We start from the raw sequence: 14,499 nt of genomic DNA, 5'->3' as shown, positions 1-14,499 counted from the left end.
TAATGACTTTCATGTGTTTGTATTGTTCTTTCTGTGCCCTGTTCACATGGGAACGAGCACACAAGCTCTTATTGTGAACAGCAGAGCTGTGATGAATTATTTTTCATTAGATTTTTGCCCTTGATTACAATTTTTATGTGTCTGTCTCTAAATTGTATTTGCATTGATCCGTATGCATTAGGTCATATGGGATGATAAATGTTGTTTGTACCTTAGCAAAATTTAAACCATGCCGAAAAGAAAAATTATGGCTGTATGTCAATATAATAATGATGTCCGTGTGCTTATGTGTTTCTTCCTTTACCGTGTTCAGATGTGAACGAGTGTGCAAATTCTCAGTGTGAACAGCAGTGTCTGAACACAGAGGGTGGCTACAGCTGTGAGTGTGGGCGTGGCTTCACGCTATCCTCAGACAAACAAAGGTGTATAGGTAAGCCACAGAACATTGACTTCTACCAATAAACAGTCTCCATGGGGGAAAGTGTATTAACAGAAACAGGTTTAAAGGGTGAGGATTATAGATTATTTATACCTTTTCCTGCATGATTTATGTAGATATTGATGATATAGATGATGTTTTTCTGTGTTTATGTAGGCAAAAACAACATTATGTTTTCATTGTTTGTGGTTAAAAGTATATATGCATTTATACAGACCTGCCCCCTAGTATGCTTGTACAATGTTTTGTATGGTTTTTTTTAATCAAAATTAAGAAAATATATGTTTTTTATGATTTTTTTTATTAAGAAGTTTGACATACTGTAGTATGCTTTAATAGTGTGTGCAATTTTTCTGTTTGTAATCCAGAATCTGATTTTTGCCTCTGAGGTTGTGTGTCAGTTTTATTGTACATTAGTATAATATTTAATCTATAAAAGAGATATGCAACTCTCTTCATATGTATTGAGGATAAAAAGAAAAATTATACAAGTAATTCATGATATATGTACAAATGAAATATATCATACTTTTTTTTCTATTTCTGTGTACAAACATCGTGAAATTGGATTTCCTCACAACTTCCTTCTCATTGACAGAAGTAGGTCAGAGTGTCTGGGGGAGAAGAAAGGGGAGGAGGATTGAGAAGGGGGAGGGTTGGGATGGAGAAAGAGGAGGGGTGGAGAAGGGGGGAGGGGTAAATAAGGGGAAGCTAATATGAAGAAGGGAATAGAGAAGGGGTGGGGTGGGATAGAGAAGGGGGAGGGGTGGAGAAGGGGGAGGAGTAAATAAGGGAAAGCTAATATGAAGAAGGGAGTAGAGAAAGGTAGGGTAGGATAGAGAAGGGGGAGGGGTGGAGAAGGGGGAGGGGTAAATAAGGGGAGGAGAAGGGGAAAGGTGGGATAGAGAAGGAGGAGGGATAGCAAAGTGGGAGGGTGGAGAAGGTGGGGTTGAGAAGGGGAAGGGGTGGAGAAGAGGGAGGGGTATAGAAAGGGAGGAGGCGGTAGAGAAGGGGAGAGGTGGAGGTGGGGGAGGGGTTAAAAAGGAAAAGGGGTGGAGAAGAGGGAGGGGTGGAATAGGATAGGGATAGCTTCACCAGCCATCAGGCACAATGTTTGTCACAAATCCCAGGCAATACACTCTATTAAAGTTGGCAGCGCGAAGGTTGGTAGCTTTTGCAGGTTTTTGCAGTTTTCATAATTTTTCATTCCATTATGGCAATAAGGGTGAGACTGGCATATTGTGTCAAAGTTGAAAACAATGTATTTCTCACTTTTGCAAATGAAGAGAAGTTCAAATTTTCTGATCGCATTTCTCGAGTTGTTGCTTTTATCAACTCTATTGTTAGTGAATTGGGAGACCTTGTCACTGCGCAGCTCCATTGTGCAGTTTGACCCAAGGAGCAGAGATGTGTAGTTGACAGTGGTTAGCATGGACAGGTCAGAGCTATAAATGCATTTCAAAAGGACTTTTCATTTATCAACTCTACACAAGCACGTTTCTGGTGCAAACATGTTTGCCATCACACTTTTTTTTTGCTGTTTGTAGCCCCATAATCAAAACAGCTTTGTGTTTATCAACTCCCCAAAACTCCCTGAAAGTTGTTTTGAAACCATAATTCTGTGCGAGAAGTGAGTTGATAAATGCACCCTCGGTTGTCAGTATTGCCATTTTGCCTTTCATAACTGCATTTGAGTGAAATGGTGAAATGAAATATTGCGCATTCAATCTGGAATATATTTTGATCTTCCATTAAATGTGTTAAATATAACATTATAGGAGTCATTATCATAATCATTACTAACCTTAAACTTGTTTCTATTTAAGACCTCCCTAAATGATGTTGTTAGTGTTGCCATTTTGCATTTCATAACTGCATCGGAAAGAAATTGTGTAAGGTCAGAAATAAACCAGTGCACACTTAGTAATCATGCACCGGCTTGATTAGCCAATCAGGCGGTGAGTTCACAAACCAAATCTGACAGCCATCTTTGACCTTCCCATTTTATCAGAAGTGGGCCGTCAGCTGGGAGGACAAACTTGACCCTTTGAATGAGGCAGAACCTGTCACATCCATGCCTCTGAGATTTTGATAGTGGTTCCTGTGCAAGCCAAAGGCACTAGTAATCTAACTTTGGTCAACTTCGCCTGAGTTGATGTGGCAAATAATCAGCTAAGGCAATGAAAAGAAAAAGTCCCAATTTTGATTCATATCCTTACATATGTGATTCCTCTGTATGCGCAAAAGAAATATCACTTATAAGTTGATGCATTATCTTCAGTCCTGTCAAGTTGGCCTAAGCAATGTTTACTATATATGGGGAGGGGGGGGGGGGGGGAGAGAAGAGTAAAAAAATGACACTATCAGAAAAAAAAAATCTTCCTTTTTCGCCTTATATCGCTAATTAGTAGGGACTTTGTACATTTGCATCCCAAGTTAGAGCGACCTTTCCATTGTAGATTAAAAGACAGGTTTTTAGAAATTCTATGTTCTTGCATTTAAAATTATGTCCAAATTGGATACATAGCAGTAAATGCATATTTTCTATTAAAAACAATACAATACAATGTTGATGAAAGGCAATTTATCAGCCAGTTTTAATACAGTTAATTTTTTTAGCAACTCTTAGCAAACAACATGCACATTGCATACTGGGGTTTAATGAGCTCATCAGTATTTCCAAATGGACAGCTGATGTTAGTTTTGGTTTGTGGAGTAAAGGTAGTTTTCCATTTTGATCAGAAAGCATACAAGCACTTTTATAATTGTATCAAATATATCTGCTATCTTTGGTGAGTTCAAAGAGATTGATTTTGGGAAGTATATCGCAGTAGCAAATCTTTGGAAGGAAATAGGTAATTGTGGAGAGCGATAATGGCTTCCCAAATAAACATTGGATGCATATCTTGATCACTTATTTTTACTTCATGGGTTAAAAGTCGTTTGAAGCCATTCCATCAGTACTATGTCAACAGACAAATTGAGATATTTACCAAAATTGTGATGTAGTAATGTTGAAAATAACCATCATTGGTATTTAGTACATCATTAACCTGAAATCAGAAGGATGTTACTGCTATTATAAGGTTTTTTGAATACTTTACCAGCCTAGAGCACGAAGAATGTTAAAGGGACTGTACAGTACTGGTTGAGGTAGGGATTCATGTTTTGAACATTCCTAAGTGAGATAATGAAAAGCCTCTTATGAAATATGAAAGAGCATGTGATTTTAAGAAGAATTCAACGTTTATTTGATGAAAATTGGTTTTCAAATGGCTGAGATATCCAAAAAAGTGCTGATAATAAAAGGCGACATGCCCCAACTTTATTAGTATCTCCTTGTTTCACCTTGTTTTTCGATATCTCAGCCATTTCAAAACCGATTTTCATCGAATAAACTTTTGATACCCCTTTGAACTGCATGCTCTTTGACATCTCATAGAGTGGTTTCTGAATATCTCACAAAACGTTAAAAGCTAAATCTTCACCTCGACCAGAACTGTACACACCCTTTAATGCTGGTAGATTCAAAATGTTTTGAGTACATGGACAGCTTAGAGCCAGAAAAGTCCTCTTGCTATTCAGAGTTTGTTGATACAGCATCAGCTGGGGCCAGAAGAATGGTACTACCATTCAAAATCTTTTTGTTTAGTACATCAGCTGAGAGCAAAAAGGGCATTTGTGCTGTTAACTCATTTAGAACGAGTCCCGAGTATACTCGGGCAGGTTTCTATGGGAAATGCGTGTTGTAGCAAAATCAGCCCATCCTCAATGGGTTAATGATGTTTTGAGTACACCATCAGCTTATAGTAAGAAGTACATTATTGTTATTCAAAATGTTTTGAGTACATCATCAGCTAAGTGCAAGAAGTGCATGAACACTATTCATGTTTTTTTATTCATGCTTTCAGCATACAACTGTTACAAGTGTAGCTTTAGAGCCAAAATAGCATTACTGCTGTTAAAGAACATTGATTACACCATGTACATAGAGCCAGCAGGACATACTGCTATTCAAAGGTGATAGTGTTCCATCTCTTTTGGATTTCATAGTTCAGTTGTAATCATGAATGCATAGTGGGGGCGCTGTGGCATTGTGGATAAGACTCCCGGCTCCCGATCGGAGGACGGGTCCCGAGTTTGAATCCCACCCAGTGCTTACATCCTTTAATAGACAAGATGCTTTTACCCACCATGTCCCTCTGGACCCATGTGTATAAATGGGTACCTGGCAACACTAGGGTAATAATGATCGCAGGGCCCTCTGGTAGAGCGGTGGCAACACTGCTACCGTAGGTAAATAAGATGTTATTATTATTATTATTATTATTATTAATATTATTATTATTATTATTATTATTATTATTATTATTATTATTATTAATATTATTATTATTATTATTATTATTATTATTATTATTATTATTATTATTATTATTATTATTATTATTATTATTATTATTATTATTACAGTGAGTCTTTCTCTGCCATGCCAGACTTTATGGTAATTAACAATTTTTAGGGTACTTTTATTTGGAACATAAAGGCAGCATTTACTGTTTGCTGACTGTAGCATATCTCTACTTTCTTCATGAAAAAGTTTCTGTACTGAGAGATCAGAAAGATGAAAATGACATTCAATACTTATATGTATGTATTTGAAGAGTTTGTTCGCAAAAAACCGATAAGTCCATTTTTGAAGATTTTGAAGTACGGTCTCTGTCATAAAGTACAAAATAATACCTTTTAAATGATATATTGGTCACTACATATAAAGGTACATTTTTGAAGTTATGGTCAAAAGCAGCAAAAATTTTCTTATTATTCTCTTTATTTTTCTTGACCTTTAATTGCAAATATCTCCATTTGGCAAATATGGACTTATCGGTTTTTGCGAACAAACTCTTCATTTGTTCACACTGTAAAGATAAACTGTTTGAGGTAGCAGTAGAGATCCTACATTAGTGGAATCATGGTGGGTGAATGCAAGACATGTCTAAGTCTCTAGCAGAATGTGAACTGGGCCAAGTTTCTGCCCTTCTGGAGTCAGGTAGCGATGCAATCAGTGTGAGTCTTCCTGTCTTGATCGAGATCTGATTTGTGTCACTGACTTCCTGTGTCATGATTTATATACCTTAAAGGTAGAATCAGCTTTTAACAAATCCACTTCAAATATCAACATCTATGTCCCCATTTCTCATAATCGTTTACAAGAAAAGAAAGAAGGTAAATTAAAGTTAAAACCACTCAAAATCCTATAATTCTTATCCATCCTGAACCCATTCTGGATTCTTCTATAAAAAAAAAGAATGAGAAAGAAATAAAACTGATTAAGATTCCAAAAAGCAATTACTCTAAAATATTACTTTAATAATGACATCAGATATTTGAAATAATGATAAGTTTTGAATGCCACTTTAACCATTACTATAAATGATCACAAATAACGATGAAGACAAATCCCGAGAATACTCAGACAGGTGTCTATGGGAAATGTGTGTTATAGCAAAATCAGTCCATCCTCAATGGGTTATTCATAATCCAGTATGATCACTGCAATGTTGGATCAAAACTGGCTACAATCTTCCTGTGAGATCGTATGACCTTTATAGTTATGTAAACATGTGAAGAGTTTGTTCGCAAAAACCGATAAGTCCATTTTTTGAAGATTTTTAAGTACGGTCTCTGCCATAAAGTACAAAATAATACCTTTTAAATGATATATTGGTCACTACATATAAAGGTACATTTTTGAAGTTATGGTCAAAAGAAGCAAAAATTTTCTTATTATTCTCTTTATTTTTCTTGACCTTTAGTCGCAAATATCTCCATTTGGCAAATATGGACTTATCAGTTTTTGCAAACAAACTCTTCATGTACAGGTGTCTTTTTACTATTTTGTATGACTCTTGAATCCTTTTTATCATATGAGAAATTTCTTTATTAATAGAAAGCCATGCTTCCTTTGCATAGCTAAATGATGTGAATCCTTTATAGGAATGGTAGAGCCTAGGAACATGTTTATCAAAGATTTTTGCCATTGATGTATAAAGTTGCAATGGTTGTGGTTGCCATGGTACCATCCAGGAAATAACCAATCAGCTGTGGGCAGTCAAATGATTGCTATAGCAACTGCAATTACTTAAAAATTCATAGTGATTAGCATCCTTTCTAGATGCAGTAGGGCTGTTGTACAGATAGGTCCCTTTTGTCAGTAGCTGCAGTTGCCACGGAGGCAGCCAGGAAGTAGCCAATAGGCTGTAAGCACTTCAGTCATTGCCATGGCAACTGCAGTGATTGCAGTTTACTATAGCTGTGAATCTTGTAGTGACACATGTCCCAGATATGGATGTATATAGTTCTCTCTTTTTTTGTTCTGATATAAAAGAAAATGACACATAAAAAAGATATAACCAAAGTGGTAAATAAATCACTGTTTTGTTTGTCACCCTTGATGTACTGTGAAACATCATAAAGAGATTTGGAAGACAGCATCTTTGTAGACCTAGTAAAGTCAGCCACTTAACATGTTAACCGGTTGAGGACGAGTCCCGAGTATACTTGGGCAGGTGTCTATGGGAAATGCATGTTGTAGCAAGATCAGTCCATCCTCAACGGGTTAATGATGAACTTTGTGGTCTGTATATGGGGGATGACTGTTGTTTCAAAGCATAGCACTCAGGCAGAGAAAATATGAGATAAAATTTGTTTTCACTGTGACATAAAGGTGAGTCACAGTTCTGTAGGTATCATACCACAATGGCAAAAACTTACCTATCAGCTGTTGTTAGTTATCGTTCGTAGCCATGTAGTGAGTAAACTGAAGATTTTATATGACGCATCTCTGAGCCTGGTTGGGTGTATTGTATACATTGCACACACCCGTAAATGCAGAGGCTGAAACATACATCGAGAAGGTGACTTGTTGAAACTTAACATGGTGCCTTGTTTGATATTATGATGTACTTCTATTATCTACCTACAAGGTGCCTTGTTGAAGATTACAATGTGAGAAAATGCCTCATTGAAACTTGCCTATGAATGCTATGTAGGATTGGAGGGCAGAAAGTTGCCTAGTTGAAACTCACTTCATTTCTTTTACAGCCAAGAGGGCACATAGGTTCATACTTGTTAAAACTTGCCAAGGCACCTTGTTTAGTATCTGAGATGGCAAGTTGACATGTTACAACTTGCCTTGTTAATGTACACCATATTCGAGTTGAGAAAGTGACTTACTTAAACTCACCTTAGTAGCTTGTTCACGAAGAGAAGATGGGAAAGGCAATTGTTCAAACTTACCAAGGCATCTTGTCAGGATGGAAGGTCAAAAAGTTTTGAGAATTAGATAAAAGCACAAATATCTTCAGTGACTGTCATAATTTGTGTACTTTTTGCAGATATTTTTTTGCATACTTTTTGCAGATATCATAATTTTGTTAGGAGTGCAGTGCTCTGTCTACCATATCTTCATATGGGCAAAATATTTGCAATAGTACTGATAATTGTCATATCCAACCTCTTGTACAGTAATAACTATGAGGCCATGTGGTAATTCACATGATTTTACATTTTACATACGGTACTTCATGAACATATGACACTGCCCAGCTCAAAATCCACAAAAAGTCACAAGTTAGGATTCTCTGTAATCGACCAAAATATGTTATTTGAGTCGACCGACACTAATATTTTAACTTTGTTTTATGGAGGGGAGGGGGGGGGGGGAATCTTTTGTCAACCAAATGTCAAAGTTTGGCAGCTTAAAACAAAACTGAAACCAGATATTAGCATTTTTTTTTTTTTAGGGACAGGCACTTTTTTTACTTTGAAATAGAGTATATTTTCATTGATGATTCTGCAAAACATGTCTGAGTGACTCTAATCTTTAAATATTTTTTCCCATGAATATACACCATCTAACTCTCTCTTTATATTGCAGTCACCTTTTGAATGGGTTAGAATGATCCATTTTTAAGAAGTTGTGTATCATTTTGAAATTTGGTTTTGATCTTTTAAACCATGTACTAGAAGAGCTGAAATTCATTTTGTGTCTACTTTATGTGGGTTTTTAGCTGGGCAGTGTCAGAAATCATGAAAAGATGCCAAATTTGCACTTTTTTTCAGAAGGGTGGGGGGTGGAAGTTCACTCTTTCCCAAACAACTGTGGAATGAATCACATTTTCTTTTAATATAATCAAGTACAATTAAAGATCTGATGCTTTATCAGTCTCAGCAATCAGATGGGTCACTCTTTGCCAACTTCCTGTATCATTCCAATGTATTCAGTAGGCCCTACACAGGAAGAAGCTATCATGATTGCGCTTGAAATATATTTTTGAGTTAATAGTTACATTTTCTGTTCCAGTCAACAGTGAAATTTGTCCTTTTGATACACCTCAACCAGCAGTATAACAACTTAGTAACGGTTGCCATGGTGCCCATATAGATGACACTGTAAATCATGAAGGAAATGTATAATGGGTTACAATTTATAGAGATTTAACCCATTGAGGACAGACTGATTTTGCTGTAACACATATTCTCCACAGACCCTTGCCCTAGTGTACTCGGGACCGTCCTCAACGAGTTAATACTATTTTTACTTGTAGCGAAATTGAACTTCTGAAATTGAGATCTTGAAAGTTTGTGCACGACGTTATCTCTCGAGAAGTGAAAAAACAAGCATGAAGCTGTAGACATTGCCTTGAGACGTACTCACTAGGTGGCACGTAGGCGTCACAGTTGCTGCATTGCTGTTCAGTTTGTTGCCAATTTGCTGTATGATTGATGTGAACAAATACCAAAAAAGTATTGTGTATCAATTTTTGAATTTCTTCAGAGGAAAAAAAAAATCAATCAACAAAGGAAGGACATACATTTTTTGTTGACCTTTGCTAAATATGCTTTTTCAATATCATCTTGTAAACTTTCATCCATTCCACATCATCAAACCTAAAGTGATGTTTGTTCTCAGACCACAAAGACTGCAGCTCATTGTTTGACACACCTATGTCTCCCTGGGGCTGTCATCAAAAGTTTATTTCATTTCATGTATTTCACTTCCAACAATGCAAAACATTTGCATACACAAAATAACACAATATCAATACAATGTAGTAACAAAGAAAAATATGTGACATTTTCATACTACGCATCACAAAAGCAGATGAAATTGAATTAAAATTAAAGTTGCAGGAAATGCAGGAAACGTGCTTGTATTTTGCAGTCTCCTTGTGGACAAAATAACTGAATAACACCAAGGAAGTAAGTTGCTAGATATATAGTGCACACACATACAGACTTATGCAAACAAACAAACAAATAGACTGACAGACAAACACAAGTATCAAAGAGAAAGAGAGAGAGAGAGAGAAAACAGAGTGAAGGAAAAGAAGGAAATCCTATTGTGAATACTTCTCAAACTTTTTTTTTTGTAGGTGTGATATGGGGGGGGGGGTATTTGTGGGGCAAAGCTGTTGTAACAGTAGGGAAGGTGTTAATATTGACTTATGTCTCAGACAAGATGAAAAAAATAAATGACCCCCCAAAAAAAAAAAAAAAAAAAGAAAAAGAAAAGAAAAAAAGATTCCACCAACAACTCTAATTTGCTGTGTTTTTCTCATCAGCCTAGTTTACATAAAAGCAGTTTTTATAGGTCATTGCATTTGTTTCAGTTTTTAATGAGATGTGAGAGAAATCGATGGCTATGTGTTGAGCAAGACTTGATGGGAGAAAGCCAATGCTTGACATTTTCAATGTAAGATGTAAAAATTCTTAGCAGATTAGAAATTGTGAAGGGTTACTGTACTTTTGATTTTTACTCACGTTATCCATCGGAGCACCTGCCATGCAAAAATGTTGTAACATTATAATGAATCACGCAGTGTTAAAGGTAACACACCTCCATTGTTGGCCTTTCCAACTTCCTGCCAATGAAAACTGGCATCTCTGTTACTAGAACTAGTTTGAGTGATATTTTGTGAGTGTTTTCATGAAGTGGAACCATGTATGCCATAGCTTTGTCAGCCGTCACTAGTGGCTTGAAGGTGGATAAAAATTTTGGCATGTGTGCAAATAGGGTATAGATGCAAAATGTTATGATAGAATTATTAGAATTTACCTCAAACAAGCCCGACCTGTGCTTATTCTCAAAAACTTATGCATGGCTGAATACGGTCACCTTTGCACATAGTAATTGGAACATTTTGCATAGTGTGAATGCCCCCCCCCCCCTCCCGCCTTAACCTGTTAAAGATGAGCTGATGTTGCTACAACAAGCATTTCCTGTTGCAGGTTAATAGATAACTTATTTCTTACCACTTGCCCAGTTGGACAAAAGAATGTCCAAAAAATATACGAAAATGATATTGAAAATCACATGTATTTCAAGAACTTGATAAAACATAATCATTTGAATAAACAGCATACATTGATGCACACCCTCAGGCACACTGGAATGACAAACTTAGTTGGAGTGAATGTTATTGCACTAGAACTTCTTCATTTTAGTGTTGGAAAAATTTCTGAAATGAAATTAGTGTATTGCATCACTAAATAGTCACTATCTTTGGGCTTCTGTGTGGCTGAATTTGTGGGTTCAAAGCGGGAAAAATGAAATAGAGATGGCATCAAAACTTTTGCTTACCCACATTGGGCAAGCATTTTTTTTCATTGTTCCAAGTCATTTGCTCGGCTTTGCTGTTAACTTGCCCAGAGCACGTGGGCAAGTGCTTATGAAGCACCCTGCCCACAGATGCCTGCCCAAGTATACTCAGGACTAGTTTTCAATGGGTTAATGCAAGGAGAGTACACAAAGTGCCATGCACCTGGTTTTGCCTTGCTTCTGTGGGCAAATAATTGATATTTCCTGTCACTTTGAGCACGTCAGCTCTGAAGGATTCCTTGACGATCGGCAAATTGGCAGCCACTTTCTTACTGATGATACAAGCCCTAATATTGATTCCCCCCCCCCCCCCCCCCCCCCCCTTACAGCCAGTGCTCTTTACTGCAAGATACTCTGCATATGTGATAATTAGGCACAAAGTCATGTCATACTAAGATAAGCATAACACACTCCTTTCAATGTTCTTGCCATATTTTCATAGTTGGTTATAAACTCCCTGAGTGTACGGGCAAGATCATGAAAGCCAAATTGCGAAATGGGTCATCACTTAAAAGAGAAAAAAAGTTATGAAATTCCCAGATGGAAAGTGTGTATGGCATGCTGTCATCATGCAGGAAGGGAATGAGTTTGCATTTTGTCTTAAAATTATGTCTCAATGTGAGTGTGCATACGACATACAACCAGTACACATCAACCCGTTGAAGACAAGTCCCGAGTATACTCGGGCAAGTATCTATGGGAAATGCGTGTTGTAGCAAAATCAGCCCATTGTCAAAGGGTTAATGCTGTCTGATATATTGGTCTTCCAATTGTTGTGCAAGATGGGTATGCTGTGATGTACAATTTAACGTCGCTGGGGCGATAAGACCTCGTATCTACAACATGTCAAATGTTCAGGAGAGCCAAAAAACATGGTGGCCAAAGCACTGTGGCGAATGGGATGGCCTTTCCTTTGACATGCCATGGTGGCTTCATTTTTGGAGTAAGACAGTTGGGAGTTGGACAGGACATCACTTAACCCATTATTTGACCATTAATCCAAAAAATTCATTTTCACCAAAATTGCAGATACAAGGTCTTATCACCCCAGCGACGATAAACATCCTACAATTAGTAATTGTGACAATCTCCTCTTTCCTTTGTCTTTATATTCCTCCTCTTTTTTTTCTTTGTATTCCTCCTCTTTCCTTTGTCTTTATATTTCTTCTCTTCTCTTTTTCTTTGTCTTTCTTCTCTTCCCTTCTCTTTGTGTTTCCTTGTCTATTTGTCTGTCTTTCTGTCTCTCTGTTTCTATATCTCCCCACTCATCTTGGTTTGTTCTGTATTCTCATCTGTCTTCACATGTATCTTTCTAAACTTCCCCTCACCTGGCTCCTTCTCTGTACTGTCTGTTTGTCTGCCCATTTGTCTGTCTGTCTGTCTGTCTGTCTGTCTATCTTTCCCTCACACAATACTCTCTCTCTTTCCATCTCTCTATGTTTGTATCTATCTATTTCACATATCTATATTTCTCCCTTTCTGTTTTTTTGTCTGTCTGTCTGTCTCTTGCACACACTCCCCCTCTCTCTGCCCCTCTCTGTTACTGTTTGTTTGTGTGTTTCTCTCTGTCTCTCAATTACACACACTCAAACACATATACATAAATATATTCCTTGCCTCCCTATAATATTCTCTCTATGTCTGCCTGTCTGTCTGTCCATTTCTTTCTACCTCACACACACACACACACACACACACACACACCCCCACATATCTCTCTGTTTATGTCTGTCTCTGTCTCTCACACACTGTCTCATCCCTGTTCTGTCTTTCTGTCTCTCTACCTCACTCTCACACACACACACATTCTCTCCCTGTTTGTCCTTCCATCACTGTATCTTTGTCTATCTGTCTGTCTGTTTGTCTGTCTGTCTCATACTCATGTTCTCTCTCACCCTGCCCATCTCCCATCTCCCATCTTACCTCCTCCTCCTCCCCTCCTTGTATCCTCCTGGTGTCTAGATGTTGATGAGTGTAGACAGAGCCAATGGCAACCTTGCCACCACGGCTGCCAGAACACAGCAGGAAGCTACCGCTGCTCCTGTCGTCAGGGCTTCAGACTGCATAGCAACGGACGATCCTGCATTGGTAAGAGATGGGAGGGGGTGTCTCACATCTTGTGATGGTACTAGAAAATGGGGATTTTTAAACAAAACAAAACAAAAATATTGGGAGATCTTAATGATTTTACATTAGTCAGGGGTGGATCCAGGAATTCCATAGACAGGGGGCACCTTTACGAAATTAAAGGGGGGACACATGCCCCCATTTTTTCTGTTCATATCTTTTGTTTTAACAAAACATAAAGGGGTTGCGTGCCAGGTGCGCCCCCACCTGGATCCACCACTATTCGTGGCAAATTCTATAATCTATCAATTTTTCAAGAGTTTGTTTGTTTCATTTTTTCATCGGAGAAAGATGACTGGAAAGCCCATATTCAGCTGCACTACCTGGTCATCCATGGGGTCCAGTTGAATGTGAGAGTTGTATCTCTTTACATATGGATGTGTTGCATTGTTTGTAGGCCTCTAAGAAGTCCAGCATGTTTGTCCACATGCCACACAAAGTAGACAGGAAGGTGACCACTATGGACAGGTGACCATTATAGACAAGTTAGTAATTTTATTGGCTCTTTAGTGGAGATGTAGACGTTTCCCCTATGGGCTGGTTTGTGCTGAGGAAGGTGTCTTATTATTGGTGTCTGTCATATGGCTATTGTTTGGTCTGTACACATCTACCAAAGATGTGTTATGCTAGTCTATATAATAGTAATGAATCGCTACTTGTGAGTTCGTCCAATACACTTGGTGTCATGTGTTCTGTGTAGATATCGACGAGTGTAGACAGTCATCCCTGCAGAGTGTCTGCCATCACACGTGTCTTAACACCCACGGCAGCTACCAGTGTCAGTGTAGGCCTGGCTTTGAACTTCAGGAAGATGGCATGACATGTGGAGGTATGTTACACCTACATCTTCATCTACACCTACACCTTCCTTGGTGTAAAGGTTGAATTGTTGTTTTGAGTGCAACGTGTAAAGATGCAGTCTATGTGTTTCATGCACCAACAATTTTGATGGTCACTTTTCATTCAATCTTAAATGATGAGTATCAATAGTATGTATGCACTCAAATTACATTGAGTTTATCATTTGTCATTGTAGGCTGTCATATTTATGAATTGTGTCTCTTGTGTTAAAAAGTACTAACACGTATGTCATAGTGTAAAGTGAGTTGTACGAATGTGGGAAGCACCAGTGATTCACTACTAGTGTAGTGCTCAGGTACTCCAGTGCAATACACCTGCAAAGTACTGCAGTTGGTGGTACCCACATACAAAACTTAACTTAACTGTTTGTTTTTTTCTACAAGATTATCTAATCTTTACATGAATGTAC

General features: G+C 37.7%; 1 protein-coding gene across 1 annotated transcript in view; it reads left to right on the top strand.

Annotated features, from left to right (window-relative positions):
- Nucleotides 1-14,499, top strand: part of LOC139722349 (uncharacterized) — a 104,387-nt gene that overhangs the window by 62,388 nt on the left and 27,500 nt on the right. Inside the window, exons 6-8 of the mRNA XM_071633687.1 lie at nucleotides 314-430; nucleotides 13,065-13,190; nucleotides 13,930-14,058. Coding sequence (XP_071489788.1) covers nucleotides 314-430; nucleotides 13,065-13,190; nucleotides 13,930-14,058 — 372 coding nt within the window. The remainder of the gene's footprint in view (nucleotides 1-313; nucleotides 431-13,064; nucleotides 13,191-13,929; nucleotides 14,059-14,499) is intronic.

This window comes from Diadema antillarum, unplaced genomic scaffold (assembly GCF_040938485.1).
Source record: "Diadema antillarum isolate AM-2024a unplaced genomic scaffold, OU_Dant_1.0 scf00000001, whole genome shotgun sequence".
Lineage (NCBI taxonomy): Eukaryota > Metazoa > Echinodermata > Echinoidea > Diadematoida > Diadematidae > Diadema > Diadema antillarum.
This window is presented reverse-complemented; position numbering and strand designations above follow the sequence as displayed.